Source organism: Lepidothrix coronata, unplaced genomic scaffold (assembly GCF_001604755.1).
Source record: "Lepidothrix coronata isolate B3197 unplaced genomic scaffold, Lepidothrix_coronata-1.0 Scaffold64, whole genome shotgun sequence".
NCBI classification, from domain to species: domain Eukaryota; kingdom Metazoa; phylum Chordata; class Aves; order Passeriformes; family Pipridae; genus Lepidothrix; species Lepidothrix coronata.
The window spans coordinates 4,711,692-4,731,709 of NW_016690244.1; the positions used below are offsets into that span (position 1 = coordinate 4,711,692).

Consider the following 20,018-nt stretch of genomic DNA (forward strand, 5'->3'; position numbering starts at 1 on the left):
CAGTAAATACTCAAGACCAAGGTCAACATTTATGCATCATTTTACAGCTGCTAAATGTCCTTAAGCATGTTATATAAATAAATCATACTACGCTATGCTACATGCTAAGGTGTGCAACAGAGCAGGGCAATTTGCTGCAGGTGAGAGATGCTCATTAAAGGCAATTAATAAGCACTACCTGTGCACTGAAGGGCACAGGAGCTAATTATGAGAAGACATTGTATACAAGTAATGCTTACAGTTAGGAAACCAAGGCACTCCTCACACGAAATCTCAAGGAGATGGGGGAATGACATAAATCAGGGGAATGATCCAAGCCAAGTGATAGCTACAGACACAGCACTGCTAAAATTAATGAACCCCACCAATGTCCTCACTGTGGTTATTGGACTTCTCTATTAGCCAGACTTTATGAGGCACCCTAGGATGGGGCCAGCAATTTCCTTTAAATAGTAAGTAGTTGGCATCACAGGAGAGCCCTGTGTGCAGGGCTGGCATCAGCCTGCCAGTGCAAAACCTCTGGCTGGGGGTGTTGGGCTCACAGCTGCTGGGCATCGCGGAGGCAGGTGGGTTACACGGGTCAGACCCCCTCACAGTTTACATCCTGTTCAGTTTTCTTCCAGTCATAGAATCATTAAGGTTGGAAAAGACCTCTAAGATCATCAAAGTCCTCCAGGACTTCCTGAATTCTGTAAGGAAACAGTAAGGAAGGCAGAATTTTTACATGCAAACTCTAGTCATCCCTTCAGTTTACCAGAATAATATTTGTTAAATGCTAACAGAATAAAAGACATTTTTCCACATGAAGTGAAAATGGTAAACAAAAATGTTTATTGGCCTCATATAATGACAGAGCAATGGTACGTAAAAGTATTGTATTTGAAGAGAAATAAACTCTCCTTGTTTATCATCAATGACTGCAATTATGTTGTCAAGTGATAGACGAGTGTTTTGATTTCCTCTTCCTGCTGTCTTTTTACTTTCAACTTATATTGTAAGCTTGACACTGTTTATTCATGTACTACTACAGAACCACTGAGAGGGGTTATTGTTGAAGAGAATTCAATTTTCAGAGCAGTCATGCCATAAAGCCACAGGTACAGCTAAAGCTTAACCCTACATCCTCCTCCAAAGGAGCATGTTAGTGACGTTAAAACCACCCCACTAACCCGAACAAACAGAACAGCCTAAGGAGGGTGTACCGAGCTCCTGGACATGCAAACCCCAGCTCAGCACCTCACCCACACCACAAGAAGGACATAGAACTCACTGCTAGAGCGAGTCCAGAGAAAAGCCATAAAGATGCTTAGAGGGCTGGAGCACCATGGAGCACTATGGAGATGGGCTGAGAGAGCTGGGGTTGCTCAGCCTGAAGATGAGAAGTCTCTGGGGAGACCTCATGGCAGTCTTCACAAGTTGTGGTAACAGAGCTTGCCAGCAATTACTTCCTCAGTCAGACTGCAACACAGGATGTTGTCCTACAGGATTCAGACTCCTGGTTACACGTTCAGGTCCTTCTTCTTTAATAATATACAGGTAATATGGAATAAGAACTTATTTTTATTGTTGCTATTCTTGCTTGCCTGATGAAATGCTGCCTGACGGCTCTAAACTTTCATTACTCAAGACACAGCAACAAAACACACAGGTATCTACTTGCAACAGAGCCCTTAGTTTGCCTTTTCAGTAAACACATCCTTTTGCATGAGAAACTGCTGGAAACATGAGGACCTGATATTTGCCTACTTTTGTCTGCTTTTATATGACTCTTAAAAGCACATCTGCTCGATTAGCCACAACCTTCAGCCACACTGAAGAAGAATACTCAGCTCCAGCACCTTTGATAATGTCTAAAAATAGTTCATCAAGCACCCTTTTCTAAGAACAAATTTGTAGATGGGTTTAAAGCATTTGGTGCCATTACACTTCTGAACAGTTTTGCTCCTTGAAATAAATTCAGCCTGCCTTTCTCTGGCTCCAAGTCCCTTCGTTAGTCAGGAAAGCAGTACACTTTTTATATGGGGAGTATAAGGAAAATTAAATACAAAACACTATAAGCCTTTCAGCGCCTGATGGAAGAACAGGTCTAATGTTCCAATCTATATTGCACTACTCTGAACTCACATTGACAGATCTTATCCATCTCACTGCATTTGCTCTACTGAAAATACCTTTGGGACATCAGTCTTGAGCTATGACAGCTCTTGTCTTTGGTGCTCAAGCACTCTTGATAAACTAAGATGGAAAACGTCTCACTTGCACACCTCAACAAAAAAAGAGACCTGCATAAGCAGCATCTGAAAAAATCATATGGCTCACACCCATCATGCATTTCAAAAGCAAAACTGAAAAGACTACTCTGATAGTATATAGGTTTCAACAGAAATTTTAAAACTGAACAAAGGGAAGGCAACATTAAGTACAGAATTCCCTGAATGACTGTAGTCATCTCCTGGACAATGAATCTAAAAAGTAATGTGAACAGATCATTGGAATGTCTCTGTTTATGCCAAAAAGGGAGAAGTTATTCTCTTACTAAAGAAACTGGAATTGAAGTAGGTTGTCAATTTTCCCCTCACACTGAAATAATACCTGATACAGAGCTCACCTTAATTTACTTTTATAAACCTGTGGCTCCCTTTGAGCTCACAATTGATTCTTTGGACTTTGCAAGACATACGCTGAAAGTAAACCCAAAATACAATTAGTCACAGGAGAGGATCCCACATCCAGGATATTCTGGCTGAGAAACCAAATAGGAAAAGATAACTCTCTGTATGGTCATCTCTGTCATAGTCCAGGATCAATTACCAAGTAAAACAAAAAACCAACAACAAAGCTCCTCAAGGAAAGCATGTGTGTGTCAGAATTATCCCCTAAACCAGAGCAGAACAGTGGGCTACATATCTGGACACTCCCTGATTTACGTGTGTTCCACAACAAGCAAACTTGAAAAGCTGCAACTTTAAAAATCTATTTTGCAATCAGGAGATTGAAAACCAATCTCCTCCTCAGGAAACAGCAACTATCTGAAACAGGTGAGAGATGTCACTCACTACTAGTATCACAGCCAAAACACAACACCCCACTTCGTATTTCCTACCTGCTTTTTGCATCACGTGTGCTCTGTGTGTGTGCTGTCTGCACTTGCAGAACTGGTGTGACTGATGGGAAGGGGAAGCATGAAGGGGCTGCTGTTTCTTCAGCATTCTGGTGCACTTATTTGAATCACATTTTATATTCAACTGAATTGAGCAAAGAGGATACCCTACAATGCAGATATACACCAGTTCATATTTGCATACTACCCTCTCTAATGATCACTCCCAGTCTACTACAAGTCAGCAGCTATACAGAGCCCTTATAAGATGGCATGTGGTTTCTTCAAGCAATCACAAAAAAAAAAAAAAATCTTGATTGGAAGTCACCACAAAGGTACAGATGTCACCTTTTAAACTGGGTAGTACTAGTAAGGTCTTGAGAAATCTCATTTACTTTAGGTACTTGATGTCTTGTGATGAAGCTGCAAAGATGAGTAGACAGCACTGCCACAGTATTAATGGTAATTTGTATGTAAATTCTTGAACTACTGTAGGACTTGTAAGTGCTCAGATGGTACAGACAGGCAGGTACTTACTGCTGTAGGTGAGAGGATTTACAGTGTTCAAAAGATCAAACATATAAATAGTAAATCACACAAGATGAAAAATAAAAGGAGCTTAATGATTCCACCTACTACCGAAAGGTCAGGTAGAAGAAAAATGAGCACTATCATTAAGACAAATCCCTCACATTTTACCTTTCTTAGTAATAGCTCTCCTGTACCAGCTTAAGAATCCAATACAGAGACAATGGTAGGCGTGGAGATATTTCTCCAGAGAGCATTCAAGGGACCCTCTGTGAAGTTCCAAACAGGTGGCCCCAGCAGTCTTAGTGCTGCTTTGTTACTGAACGTTTCCCATCCGAACACCCCCTCACCCTACACATGGCCAGCATCACCCTCCCTCTAGAAAATTTGTTGGGTATCTGCTACCATTAACTCAACACAACGTTAAAGCAAAAGAAGAAAAAGAGCTCTGGTGAAAAGAAGGAAGCAAAACAAGCTTGTGCTGCTGCAGAGCAATGTGTTTTCTTGTTTTATTTTGGATTATTCTTCACAGATCTCCCCTGCCTCCTCTCCCCACACATCTCCTCCCCTAGATGCTAAGGCAGATTTGGAACGTTTTTTGATTGATCAGAGTTGCCCAGAATACTTTACATAAGAAAGAAACAGAGTTTGTTAGCATTTAGAAAATGAACTGGAACCATCTCAAAACAACAGTTTTTCAGAAATGAGTAAGTTTTCACAGCCTGAGGCAAAGGACAAAAGCTCACTGAAAACATGCTATTTGGTGTGCTTTACAACCTGTCCCTCAGATTCACCGGTTGCTTTAAGTACAGGTTTGAAATTGATGGTGGGAAATCCAATTACCTGACCAAAATGACAATATCTGAAGTGTTTAAGTCAGTTGGCCAGACTGCAATTCATAGGTTTTCTTTCATACAGAATTGCAAAGTTCATGAAAATAACGAAACTGTGTGTTTTCAAAGATGTGAAGAACATTATGTATACGTGACAGATGGATCCGTGAACTGGAAGATTTCCTCATCAAAAAGGTCTTCTGGTAGTTTTTCATCTCCATCAGCAAAAAACGTAGGGAACGGGGGGTTTTTATTGTATTCCTTGCAAGTAGGCAATTTGCTATCTCTGACCTAAAAAGCAGGAAGGGGAAGGGTAGAGTTAATAAATCTTACAGAAGACTTTCAGACAGTGATACACTAGAAATTAAAGAACTCAGCTTGCATGCATAAGAAAAAACCCAGGAGCATTCACATTGGACTTGTTTAAAGAATTCCACGTATAATCATCATCTATTTTAACACCAACCACAGCTATTGAATTTAACATTCTGTACCCATCCTTAAGGAGTTTGTTAAAAAAACAACAAAACTAAATAAAAACAAAACAAAGAGAATTTGTTGTAACAGTGAGAGAATCAAAACCTACTCTCATGAATTCATTGGTCAATATTTTAAAATGTTATTAAAATAAAAATATGGCTTGTTTAAACTGTGCTTGTATCCCACAGTACTTTCCTATATGACATACCAAGTTATATTTATGCAGTGTAATCACCTCTTCAACAACCAAGACACGCATTTGTATGTATGATGCAAACTAATTATGGTAACTAATTTTGCAAAGATATGTGCATGTGCTGTATTCAATTCCTCTGGCTACCACAGAGCTGAATTAAGCATCTAAAATTCTTCACCCAGGAATCAGTACCCAAGTTTGTCAAACACGAGCCTTTAAGACAGTTCATTTCCAAGAACTGTGGTGCCACGGAGAAATTACTTTCCTTTACTGACCTCTCTACATGTGGAAAGATTTAAAATCTAGCCCCTGAAACTCCAATCTCTGAAGAAAATTAGTAGCTAGAATTATCAGCAAAAAGCAGTTTGTCTGCAGTAGCAGATAGAAAGCTGGTATCTCTGAAGAAAAAAAAGAGCTACAAATTCTTGAGCAATGAAATTTTACTTAAAATTAAATTCTTCGTTTCTATATTGTTACAAATGATCTTCCTTGCAAGCTGTAATAACCCCTTTCAGCCACTATACTCAAGTGGATTAAAAAAAAAAGTACAAATAGATTAGACAAAAATTTTACTACAGAGAAGATAAGCTCTTCCTCTTAGTTTTTTAGTGGGTTTTTTAAAAACAGGAAGCTTGTTTTTACTTGGTTGGACAAAAACCTCACATAGGACAATTATGATTTATGCCAAAAATTAAATAAAACAATTTTATGCCCACTGGAAGCTCTGTTTTGACAACATTCTATTTCCCAGATTCATATCTGCTATTACTTGAGCCTTTCTCACAGTCCATGAGGATTCCTGCAAATGAAGTGTACAATAAATTCAATGTTCCAACAGTTTTCTAAGTGGAGGCTTGATAAACAAAAGAAAACTTTTTGCTAAGAATGAGGAGATGAAGGGCTCAACACTGTTGTACTGGTTAGCATGGCTAAGTAACTTTTCAAATAGATCAATCCTCTTCTACCAGACACCTCCCTATAAAAGTATTCTCTATTCACTTGTCAACAGCCACATAGAACTGCTTAAGTACCTCCAGTTCCCAATTTACATTACATAGCTAGATGGAATAAACTTTGAGGTCCAAGTCCAAAGACCTTTACTACAATAGTTCCAGCAGCAGTGAGTTCAGAAGAAACACAGACAGCTTCAACAATGCCATATGAAGGATGGCATCTTCAGAGATATCATCCTTCCCTTTCAATAAGTTGTGCCTGTTTCTTTTACTATATGAAAACATGTTTTAGTAACTTCACCAGTTATCACCCTTGCCCCTTTCTCTTTTACTCTCTAATCCTATGACACACCATAAGCCTTCTCTATCAACAGCAAACCACACCATGGTCTCTATGTTAGTAAGTATTAAGAAGACTAGAATAAATGATTTTATTTATGTTAACTTATTAATTTCATATACCTAATGTATTAAAATGTTTTTCATGTCTACTTTTTGTTACTTTTGATGATTTTCATCATGAAATAATATGTGTTGTTTCATACAGGCTATCTCATTACAGGCAGTTTTGGACACCTGGAAAACGAAAGGAATTGAAATGTTTGTTTTCCTCCTTGTTTTTCCTCCCTTTCTTCTTAAAATAATTTTTTATGACAGGATTTCGAAGCAAGACATCTGCTCTCAACTGAAGGCAAATCCAACAGTCTAATTTTAGTCCTGCATTAGTTTACCTAAATAAATGTAAGATTTCTGTGCAGACTTAACATTATATTAATGGCATATTAATGTCAAGGGACATTTTAGAGATAGTCCCTCTTGTGTGATAAGGAGAATTCTTAGAATAGCTTTAATGTTCTCATGAAGCATTTTCAACAAACCGTTGTTGCTTTCACAGCAGTACAATACTATTGCATTTTACCCCTTCCAAACTCCTCAGAAGCTTGACAGATCCCAGAAGCACAGGCCATATCTGATGTTAAAATGGTTTCCTTTTCATATGCTCTTTCTTTTGACTAGTATAATTGACACAGTATTTCTTTTGACTGGTGAAAACTACTGCTCTTTTTCCATCTTCTTCTACATTCATTGCTTTCAAATGAAATTTAAAGCAAAAAAGCACCACCTTAGAGCATCACTACCAAACTGAAAGAACATCCCTCTTTCTCCCTTGTAAATTTCAAGAATTAGATATTATCAGATATTACCATTATTATTCCTATTAAAAGGAACAACTCAATTTCATTTTACATCTGAAAGTACCGATTTGCAACTTAAAACACAGTATAAATTACGTGTCTTCTCAAGAGATTTACTGAATGACTCCCTTTACATTTATGAAGGGTGCAGCATACCAAAGGTTACCTGTATCTAACACCTCAGATTCCTGCACAATAACTTCACAATAGTATAAAGGGGTCCGATGGCATGCAGCAGCAAGAGCTACACTTGTTTGCATAAGTATGTACACAGTAGAGAAGTACAGGTGACCCAGCACAGCTCTTCCTGTTCTCCTTGTAACCTCCGCAGAACAGCCCTAATAAATGAGTAAGTTTCCATGCTCTGTGTTACTAAAATCCAGTGAATTTAGCTCTCACTCACAGAAGGAATCAGGCTGGTAGTCCAACTGGTTATTACAATCTATAAAAGCATTCACTGTATAATTCAATATACCATAAATGCTTGGCTTACTCAACTGCTGTATTAATAGTACTATTATACTATAGTATATTACAGAACACTATACTACAGACAGATGATACATAGTGTATAGTCTTTTTATTAATAAAATATTAGAGAAAGCTGAAATTGGAGCTGGTTGGGGTTTTGTAACTAAATCTCTGAACAGTCATAAAGGGTTTTGCAGATAAAATTAACAGACTGCACATGTGCTTGTCCCCTGTACTGACGGCATAATGGGTAGTATAAACAAACGCAAATTCAGAAATCTATGACCACAAAAGACTCCATATTGTCTTAAACAAGCACCAAAAGTTGATGCTTAAGTCACAACTCACAGTTGTAGTTCAACAGGGCTTCAGGCTGTGTAAGCAACCACAGCAAAGAATTTAAGTTGTTTGCGAAACAGAAAAATGTGCTTAAATATAAACAAAGATTAGAAATATTCTCCTCAGCTTCTCTATTATTTTTGAACCTAGACAGAAAATTTAATGCAAGAACTGTATCCATTTCAGACCAGCCTTATTTTGTCTTAAAAAACCCCCAACCAAACAAAAACCCCTCAAACCTCCACACAACTGTATCATGGAACACAAGGTATAGAACAGGGAAGATGAAAGAACTGAAGGTATCACGCTATTTCTGCGTGTCCTCAACTTGATTAGAGTATACCCAACTCAGGTATGAACAGCTAGAAACACAACACAGTAATATTGGAAAGTGTGATACAAAATAAGTAGTAGGATGCGAATCACTACAGACTTTTCTTAAAAAAAAAAAAAGCTGAATGAAAAAGCAGTCTCAAGACTTAAGTTATTAGCTCAAGCAGAACATTATAAAGCAACTGTATACTTCAATTTAACTCAGGTCTAGCATACAAAAAGGCCAGTTCAGTATCTAACTTGCTGAGCAACTCCTATGGGTTACAAGATTTGCCAGAATTTTGGCTTTCACTACAAGTGATATACTCAAAGTGGTCAACACTGAATGTCCTAAGAAAACCAGTTGCCTTAAAATTAGGACAATTATAAAACATTACCAAAGATAAACTGTAACATCCTGAATTATAATATACCATACCACTGTACACTCTCCATTATAAGGCAAAAAAAAACTACCTAAAAAGGGAATTAAATCTTGTGCTTCTCTCTTGAATGACAGAAGAGAGAATTTTTGGTACTATACTTGGAAAATAAATCCAGAGCCATAAACTTTGAAAAGAAAAAACTATTACAGATGGGAACTATAGGCCCTGTGATCTAAGAAGATAGACCAGAAGGAAACTGGTGTTACTTGAGGTAGGCTATCTTGATAGGCAAAACACACTAACTTACAAATGCTTTCTCTGCAATGTTACTCCTGTAACAGAAAAATTCCATGCATTCTAGCACACTGCTAAAATTTCTCAATTTTATTAGACCTTGAAATTGAGAAAGAAATCCAAACTTTTTTCATTAGTTCTCCAGTTGGCTAGAAATATTACTTATGTCAGTTATTTACCTGCATGCTTCAGTGTGCAATATCAAATGAAAACTGACTTCTCATTAAACCAGAAATCCATCAATCCTAGTATTCTGCTGAAAATGAAACTTGAAAAATTTAAGTGCTTCATCTCTGTCTGAATACAGTGCTGATGCACTAAGTTTCCAAAAATACAACATACAAAATAGATATATGCTTTAAAGGTGCACTGTGGTTTTAATGGTTACCAAGCAACACAGAGTGGTTACTGAACACTAATGTTTTCCTCTTAGAGGCACATAAAGAGAGAAGTGTTACGCAATATTTCACTTCTTGTGAAAGACAGACGGATTCAATTTCCCTAGACATTAGTCCTACTTAATTACAGGCAGGTATTTAGTGGAATGAATAGTAATTACAAATGCTAATATCCCATAATTCCTCTCCCCAGCTACAGATCTAAACAAATATACAGCAACATATTGAAGTCAATGTCTATAAGACAAATAAGAAAACATTCTGGAAGAAAGGCATAAGACAAGCTAAAAACACCACAGATAAATGCAGCAAGATTAAATGGAGAAAGAAAAACCAGAAATTAAAGAACAGATGTCAAATAGTATTGCTTTGCCTGATTTTATAATTAAAGCTTTTTCTACTTTTCAGCAATGTGTTTGAAAATATAAGGGAAAAAATTAATTAATACATGTAACTCATATGGCTTATGCAAGAAAAAAACCCACACAATGGATTCACCAGCTCAAGGAACTGGAATAAACTGTTTCTGACTACATACTGCCTCCAATCTCCAAATATGTGAGTGGAGACAATTTTTAGAAATCTATTTCTTAATAGCAGTAATACCTACTGCTGTGGCTTTATCTCAAAGTGTTATTTATTATTAAATATCATGAAAGTTTGAGTCTGGAGCATTTTGGTCAAGATCTTTCAAATATGTTATTATGTTAATCAAGGAGCTCTAAGGGAAGAAAAGCCTCATTCTTCCCATGGATCCTTAACCCTCGTTAATGGAATTAGTTGCAACTCTGAAACGCATTTGCCAAAATGTATACTCGAAGATACCTGGACTTCTAAATTGTAGAAGATAACTATGACTTGAAACGTTTTATATATCGGTAACTTACAGATAAAATTAATACAGATTCTGATATTGTAGACATCCTGTATAAGGATTAGTAAAGCAGTCAGAAAAGTGCCTTGTGCCACTTAGTTAATACTGATGGACTAAGTTTACCTGAAAAAAACCAAATGAGCCATTTTAACTTTTGGTCTTAGGATAAAGTTCCAATTATCATCCGTGGTGAGCGAACTGAACAGAAATGACTCCTGGACATGGCAGGCACTTAAATGGTATGCAGCAGACTGCTACACCAGTCCAAGCCCATTATTCTCTTGACACTGCAGATGTCAACACGGTAGTTTTACCGCTTATACTGGGGTGGCTTGGCCCAGCAATCTCCTGTTAACAGGGCTGTTGACTGTGGCAGTGCTGTTGCCTCAAGGATTTTTGTAAGTTAACAGCAGGACTGCTTTCAGAACAAAACCAGTAAATCCAAGGTGTTAACGGGGATGCTTCCCAGCCTAGACAAGAGTAAAAACTGAATAAAGAAAAAGAGAAGGTAGAAGAAAAAGGTGAAAGAGACCCAATTGTGAAGAAAGCACATATGCTCTTCTCCAAGAAGTGAGGGCAATATCTGATCAGCAAGGGGACATCGATTTGTTTAAATGAGATCTTCATGGAGTACATAAGAATATGTGGTATTAACACATACAGCTTTGCTATTAAAAATAGTTTATATTACAGGTGTTTAATAAATGTTTGCTTTCTTAACTCACTGAAAATCAGAAATAAAAAAATAAATTTACTGAGTGTAGTTAGAATAAAAGTTATGATCTAGAAGAACTAGGTACTGTATTCAGAGTGTTAGTGGCTTCATAAAGTGTTGTATTCTTACAGATAAAATTCTGAGATATGTACGTGCATTTGCCACCAAGCAGGGCTACTGTAAATGTGGATTCTAACAGCATGACTAGGATAACAAGACGCACAATCTTTTGCAACAATTAACTCTTGCTTAAGAGTACTATTAAGAATTAAGAATACAGTTTGGGCATCAAATGTTCCTCAGTTTTTCAGCTACATTATTTTGTTTGTATACTTATAATTTAAAACTAACATCCTGCAACAGATTCCCACTTATTTAAACCTCAGACTAACAGGGTTCATGTGTTAGGATTTGAAAAATGGGACACAGCTGGAGAAGAGGTCATTTGGTCCAATACAAGGATGAAAAGCCAGCCAAGCTACAGTCTTAATTCTATATAATTGATGTAGTGCCCAGTAATTTTGCAGTTGTCCTGAAAACTACTTCTCTCATGGCCATCTGTTAACCAATTTTCACTATCTTGGGAGGGAAAAGGCTTGGGCCCGATCTTACAACCAAAGCAGTTTAGAAATACTGCACTCAGAAAAAAAGGCCTTATTTTCAATGAGAGAAAGAAGAATAAACTTCATTTTTCTGTGGGAAAAACCCTTATTTGAAAGCTAGGGTTGCTGTACCTAAAGCCGAGTAACTGCGGAGTTCTGATTCACAACTAGGAAACACGGAACAGAAACTGGATGTCCACAGTAAACTATGACAAGAAGATAATAAACTAATTGAAAACATCTGAACTTGATGAACTCTGTAGCTTTTCAAAAACTGAATAATTTAAATCCCAATAATACTTCTGAGGATTTAAAACTGTGTATCAGATATACAGGTATATGTACATCAGAATCTTTATAATCATTTATAGCAAAGATGTTTGATAGTCTGTACTCTATTCAGTCTGAAAGGAAGCAACTTTCTCCAAGTAATTTGTGCTTGCAGATGTGTAGAATATACTTAATTAGAAAGAAAAATCTATTTTGAAAACAACCCTCAGAAGTGCTTTTCTTGCTTTGATGTGGATTATTTACACTGTAAGAACACTTATTAGACTCTTCATTGTTTCAGTTTTTCAGACAATCCAGAAACAACCTCCATAGAATTCAAAATTAATTCTGCAGACTGACACAGAAAATAGCACTGACACATTTATATTGATTGCAAAGGGAACTCAGATCTTTATTGTGAATTCCTGCTGTCTCCTGTACCTCGACTGCTCCTTGGAAAGGTAATTGCTACTGCATATGGGAATGCTTGGAATAACTTCTAAAGCAGCGCTTGCTGTGTATTTCTGTTCACGAATACAGCCCTTAAATAATATTCCAGAAATTTCACCACCATGCTACTGGCTTGAGTTAGCATTCAAAGGGGATGGATGTAGGCTGGAGACACTTACCAAAGGGTTTCAGCAACTGTGCTGGTTTATCATAAGCTACGTGGGTGCACAGCCCCAGGGCAAAGCTAAGAAAGAGCCATTCAGAGTGAGTGTGACACACTGCCCCTACTAATCACTCTCTTTCTCAGAGCTGATTCTACTGCCCTTTAATTCAACAGTACTAGATGGCACTGAAGAAATGAAGATTGCATTCAACCAGTGTTTTTCTTTTTGTAAGAAGAGATTTGTAAAGAGTTCAGGAGTCACTAATATCAGTAAGTTGAAACTAGCAAACATACCTTCACCAGACAATTTGTGTGACCTGGAACAGAGCCATTTACGTAAATAATATCATGTATTGTGTTGATCCTCCACACCTAGGAGACAGAAAAAAGAAAAACCAGACATTGAGCCCTGTTTAGACTATTCCCACTTTTACAAACAGTAGTCCAGTAAAGCACAAATTGGAGGTGGTACTCTGGGAAAGAACATTCTGCACAGGCCTAAATTGCCACAAAATTCACTCACATGCCACTTTGAGTGCCAAACTTTCTCATGCAGGAGTCTGTAACAGTTTTGAAGGGTGGGTGATCAGGCTATATTTGGTAAGGCAGCTCTTTGTTCAGCAAACACCAATCAGAGCTCCTAAGCCTCTTTTTCCTCTAACAGCAACAGCTGTTGAACATCGCAGGTGACAAAATAAAACAAATATCCTCATGAAAATGTTACTGTGAGCATTTGTTAATTTCTTAATTCAATGAGGTGCTCAACTGAACACAACATTTTCTGCTACAAAAAATTAGTTTCAGTTAACAGAGAACAGCAGCAGCACACTTTTTTGCAAACTGGAGGTCAATTTGCAGAGGTTGCCTTTGGAGACAGAGAAAAGTATCTTTAATAGCCCAGGAGCTGCTGTACAAATGTACCAATCAGAATCTGGACAGAAACTATAATCTCTTTTTTGTAAATGAAAGTGAAGGGTCGTGATCAAGTTAGGACTTCAAACAACACTAACACAAGGCTACATGGCTGAGTCCATTGCTTGGCAATGCAACCACCCTATACACATTCTAGTATACTCAGAACTCACCTTTAATCCAAAACATGTCCTATAGACGTTACCCATTTTACCTGGCATTTTCTTTCCGCGATAAACTTTGGAAGCTTTCTAGATAAAAACAAGGCCAAAAAAAAATCATGTTAACTGCAAGAGGAGCACTGGAGAAAATATGCTGATATTTCCAATGTTGAAAATATAATATTGAAAAAATCTAACACTGATGAGCATTTTAAATACCGCCTGCTGGAGGTTAGGTATTACTCTACATGTTATCTGAAATACTTGACCTCAATCATAAAATTGCTACATATACTGTTATATGAACAAAGAGATTCTAGCTTTGCTTAATACTTAATGTATATAGATTCAGAGTAAAATCTGTACTCATTCATACTTGTACTTTGTAAGAAACCAAGAAAAGTTTTTTTCCTAAGATTCCTGTCAACACAAGTCTCTCACCTACATCACAGACCGCAGCAACTGGAAACTTGCCTGAACTATTGCCTGAATTACTTGTGGATGCTAACACAGAGTTCCAGAGCAGTCCTGCCCTAGAAGGCTGCTGAAATGAAGATACACTGTAGCTTCCCTCCTCCCCCTAATCCATGATTTTCACACTGATGTAAATCAGATCTGTTTTAATGCATGTATTTTTGAGAACAAAATGTTAATTTAATTCCATTCACTGCTATTGCTTAGTTTCTGTATCCCATTTGTGACAGGCTGGGTATAAACTGGACTAAAAAGGTGGAAAAAAAAGGCAGGAATAAGTGCTATAATTTTCAATTCTACATTGTTATCAAGGGATTTGTATCCTGCACCTCTCTGTTATTCATTAATAATGTTTGGGCGTTTTTTTAATTCTTGTGAAAATCATGATTTCAGGAATCAGCTGCAATGCAGTTCTAGGGAAAGGATTCTGTACCGAAAAATCCTGGATCACAAAAACGTCTGAGATGGTCAACACTAGATAGTAAAAAACTAACAAGGCATTGTTTTTCCCCTATTGCATCTTTTCATCTTGTTTCTTTTTCATCTACCCATTTCCAATACTATTTTCCACTCTATACACTTTATGAAATTACATCCAGCATTACTGCTTATGAAATTCTAATTTAAATAAAAGAGAGGTTATTTTGTAATGGTGAAGATCATCTATTAAAACAGTGTTCTGTGTTCAAATATTTACATTCTTCAGTGAAAACAAGTGCCAGGTGTAGAATTTTTTTCCAGCTGAAACTGAAGGCTATAAATCAGTAATGCATGCTTTTACACTCTCAATTACTCTAACTTCATTGCCTATTGCCCTTTTGCTTTTACTATTCGCTGAGCATTATTAATACTTTTCTAAATTTTCATTTCTCTAAGGAAATTACAGACAGTTCAGGTTCAGTACTGTGACTCAGTTGATCTTAATTAGTTTGCAAAAATTCCTCTTACTTTGGCCTAAATATTGTACAGCCTTAACAGGACTAAGTTTAAACATAATCTGCTCAAAGAGCTTTTATACGCAAAAATATGACTCTGTACTCTGCTTAAAAATGCTTAGAACCTTTCAAAATTTTGGGAATTATTCCCTATAAGATTATGGGAATCAGTTCATCAAGCAGCTACACAAGCCAGGCAAGGTGACAAAAGCAAGTAAGGTTCCAAAGAATGGTACAATATCTGCAGTGTAAAATAACGGGCAAATCTTTTCCAACCTATAAATGGTCTGATAAAAGCTTCTTAGATCTCTCTTTGAAGTATTAAGACTATTCCTCTCAGCTATACTACAAAATATGACAATTTGCTCAGCTGAAATAATGCGTATTCATAAACTGAGGCATAAGAGAACAGCTATCTGCATTGCTCATTATACAGGTTTCTGAACTTCCTTTGAAACTACTGGGATTCTCTGCTACCACAGAGTACATGTAGCAGCTAGATACTGTGAAATTGTTCATTTTTAGTATGCAGTTACAAAAACACTGAGAATGTTTAAACAGGAAATAAGAATCCTCACGTTAGTAGATATTGCTCCAGGTCTTCTGTGAGTTTTTGTCTGGCCGTGGCTCGCAGGCTGACCTTTAAATCCCCACCTTTTCATGACACCTTGAAATCCTTTACCAATTCTAAAAACAAAAATAATTAAGAAAGAAACCTGGGTTAGTCAGACTTAAGGTTGTTATTCTAGCAATAACCAATAATTTCAGTCAGGCTCATGATCTTATTACCTTTAGCAAAGCTCAGCACAGAGGGAAATACAGTTAAAATGAAAATCTGTATTTTATATCATAAACATATTTTAGCGCAATGCTTAAAGAATAAGAAGCACTAAAAGAGAGTTAAATAGGCAAAAAGACTAACACAAAATGCTTCTTGCTGTGATCATCCTCAAGCAATGTTACTGGAATGAAGCTTTCATCGAGTGGACACCAGAATAAACACCCTCCCAAAAAACCAAACCAAAAAACCAAAACCAAAACCAAATAAAAAGCAACTGTATAATAGCATACACCAAAACTTAATGACAGGTCCTAAGCATCAAGAGAGGAAAGAGATGACTGGTTAGACTATGATAAAAATAAATGAAGAAACATTTTCCATACTACAGTAAACTCATCTCTTGAAAACATTTTTGTGTATAGTGCAAACGTAACTCCCTTGATACATACTCAGCTAACAAATAAGGTCTACAGCACAGTAACAAATAAAACACATTTTCAGAGTCCATGCCCTTAATCTTTGAGGCACATGATACTATTACTGGCTTTGGAGTTCTCTATTTATTGGAGGAACAGACTCAACAGGAAAACCCACCTTTATCACTGCACAAAGGAAAAGCCGATTAAAGTGTGTCTTTAAACTGGCACTGTCAGTTTCCAAAAGGAAAAATCTGACCACAGGGTTTATGGCTGCACTGATTATTTAATTCATTAACAAAGATGATCCTTTTCCTCCAATTTACAGAAATCTTTTCTCTGCTAATGCACTTTGCAATGTCACGGTCCTATTAGTTCAAGCATTAGAACCTTCCAGCCAAACACAGAAGAATAAGCCCATGGATGAGCATGCACAGAGCACATTCTACAGAGGGACTGCATTTTGCTGACTCCCCTGCTCAGCACTACCATGAAAAACTAGAGAAAATATACAAACATGGAATACAACAACATTCGTGAAAACTAGATTCTTTCCTCTTACCACTTGAGTAATTCTCCTCTAATTGCTGCCCTAGATGCCTTGAGCACGTCAAGCTACGGTCAGAATCAGCCACAAAGACTCTCTAAAGTCACAGAATCATAAGGAAACAAGAGCTGCTTAGAACCTAAGGATCAATCCCACTTAAATTTGGCAAAGACAGACATGTAATTGTTTGAATCAAGATTTATTGCACAGAAGCTCCTCAATTTTTTTTGCTCCTTACCTACAACTACGGAAATGCTAAAATACAATTTAAGTGGTGCTATGTTCCTTTGGCTTGACAGCTGGCCAGTCATGCAAGTAGTTGTCACCAGAAAGACAGTCCTTCCAGGCCAGCAGACAGTGCTGGAACCTGAGGATATGAAGAGAGTCAGGGCCATGAGAGGAAGCTAAAGGAAGGCACCTCCACGAAGGAGGACCTGAGTTACCAGGAAACAGGAACACAAGCCAGATGTGTTCTAAAGGATGTGTACTAAAGGATGCAAGGCTTTTTAACACCAGTTTCCTATAGAATCAGCTTATTTTAAAAGTTTGCATTAGTAAACAGCAATAGTTGTAAAAAAAGGTTTGAAAAATACATTTTAAGAGAGGCTCAAAACTTGTCTTTTCTATGTCTGCATATTGCTAGGGGATCAATAACTTTGAAATACATACAGAAACTAAGCCATAGGGAAACTCGTATCTGTTCTGCCAAAATGGTATTTTTTTTCTTTTAAACTATCTATTACTGGCCATGTTTTCCACGTAGACTACTTCTGGCATCTCTAGCTGGAAGATGAACTTAACAAAGCCTCCAAAACCAACTGCAAGCAGGTTGCATAACAACAGCTGTGCAGTTACCAGAGGGAGCAGATCGAGGGCATGATTAATTCTTTAGCTGTAAAAATGTCCTTGCAATTGAGAGAAAACCACACAACCTTAGAAAGCCACCAGTTCAAAAGTAAACAGTACTGTCAACTTGAATCAAGAAGCATGATGTCATGAAACCACTTCAATATTTCATTCAGATTGCTCATTTTTAAACAATTTAGAATACTATAAATTGTACTTTAAAAGAAAATAAAATAAATACCTAATACTTACAAGAGATGTATTTTGAAAAAAAATGCTTAATACATCAATGTTTTAAGATATCTTCAGAAAGAAGTGATTACATCACAAGATAAGAGTTGCTAGTGTTTAATGATTTATGTGATAGACTATGTTCATCTGCTTCTTGGTCCTTCCAATTACACACATATTTTCTGTGAACAAAGTCTCAGACTTTACAGTACCGAAGCTTTAGGAAATTTATAGGAAGTGTAACCAGCCTAAAAAAGAGCACTCTGGTAAAGCTGAAAATTCTCTTGGATCTGTTGATCGATCTGGAATATGAAAACAAATCTCCAACCTCTGAAATATTCTGCCTAAAGTCAAGGAAAGATATCACAATTCTGAAATTAAGAGTACTTCAAAATGTACAACATTTTACTATCTACCAAGGCTCTTTCATCATACTAGTTCAACAATGTTTCAGATTAGTTTCATTATTTATTTGTGAAAAACTGATTGAAAATCACTGAATAACCTACAAATACACTTTATCTTATGACTTAATTTACTTGGTTTCACTGAATGAAACATATTTACCTGAGTCCCAGAAAGGAATCGCAGGCAGCAATGATGAGATGAAAGACTAAGACACATAAATGTTAAATGAAAGTAATCCTTGTGCAGAATTAGAGTTTAATTGCATACAGTTATTCTACTCTCACCTGCAGGAAAGGAGGTGTTTAGGTCAACCGCCTAATTTTGTAGAAAACCTCATTTTCCAGGTTTGATACAAGTAAAATGCCAGTACCTAATGAGACAACTTTCATTTAGAAAGCTACTGGAATAAAGTACTCTAATGAAGTTTGCTGCTAACTCTTCACAGTTCATTTAAAAGACCATTATTTAGATGCCATAAAGGAAGAAGGATTCCATCTACTTAGTCCAATAATTTTGGACAAATGTAGAACATACTTTCAGGCTCAGATTACACTGTTAACCTAGCAAAGCTTAAATAAACCATAAACACTCCAGAATCATCACTTAATACTGGCACATTTCAAATAAAACTACTGTTGATTTTTAATTTGGAGTGACAAAATTTCTCATGTTCCCAAATTTTCCTGAAATGTTCACGGAACAGGTCATGAAGTGGCAGAAAAGGAGGTAAGATACAACTCCATGTCCATACAGCATTGGGCTACCACGGCAGGCATGGTCCTACCCCTCCCTATCACCATGTTCTGGTCGCCTGTGTACTAGTGCAGAAGCTCACTCGGGTGATCAGCAAGCATCATAGACTGGCCTGGGTTGGTAGGGACCTTAAAGATCATCTAGTTCCAACCCCCCTGCCAAGGAAGGAACACCTTCCAATAGACCAGGTTGTTCAGAGCCCCATCCAACCTGGCCTTGAACACTTTCAGGGATGGGGCATCTACCACTTCTGTGGGCAATCTGTCCCAATGCTTCACCACCCTCACAGTAATGAATTTCTTCCTAATATCGAATCTAAACCTACTCTCAATTTGAAGTGATTTCCCCTTGTTCTGTCACTCCAGGCCCTTGTAAATAGTTTCTCTCCAGCTTTCTCGTAGGCTCCCTTCAGGTACTGGAAGGCTGCAATTATGTCACCCTGAAGCCTTCTCTTCTCCATGCTGAACAATTCCAATTCTCTTAGCCCTTCCTCATAGGAGAGGTGTTCCATCCCTCTAATCCTCTTAGTGACCCCCCTCTGGACAAGGGGTCAATGCCCTTCCTGTTCTGGAGACCCCAGAGTTGGATGCAGCACTCCAGGTGGGGTCACAGAAGTGCAACCTGTGAGAGAAGTGCTTCTGGACAGTGCTACAAATCTTAGCTCAAAGCGTACCAGGGCTAAACTTAAGAATTGAGCTTTTAAATAGCTGAAAATAAGTACTAAGGAAAATATTTCAGCACTATAGAAGACTGACAGCATGCAGACACACTGCCTAATGACAGTGCTCCAAAAGCTACTCATATTGTGCTGAACAAATTATGAGACTTCAAATAGAAACGAACTGCATACATCTTTAACTGAACCTTCTTGTTTTTGTGAAAGTGTTTTTCTTTACAGAGCTATAAATGAATAAAAGACGTTGACAAAAATATTTGTAGGGAAGATTAAAAGAAGACAACTAAAAAAAAATACCCTACACTTTCGTAACAAAAT

The 20,018-nt window shown here is 37.3% G+C and overlaps 1 protein-coding gene across 2 annotated transcripts in view; it reads right to left on the reverse strand.

Annotated features, from left to right (window-relative positions):
- Nucleotides 1-4,107: 4,107 nt before the first annotated feature.
- MRPL3 (mitochondrial ribosomal protein L3) overlaps nt 4,108-20,018 on the reverse strand; it is a 29,222-nt gene continuing 13,311 nt past the window's right edge. For both annotated transcript variants that reach the window (XM_017818009.1, XM_017818010.1), the window contains exons 7-10: nt 15,621-15,729; nt 13,646-13,723; nt 12,855-12,932; nt 4,108-4,752 (exon numbers count right to left, since the gene is read on the reverse strand). In XM_017818009.1, the coding sequence (XP_017673498.1) occupies nt 4,603-4,752; nt 12,855-12,932; nt 13,646-13,723; nt 15,621-15,729 (415 nt within the window). In that variant the 3' untranslated portion in view covers nt 4,108-4,602. The remainder of the gene's footprint in view (nt 4,753-12,854; nt 12,933-13,645; nt 13,724-15,620; nt 15,730-20,018) is intronic.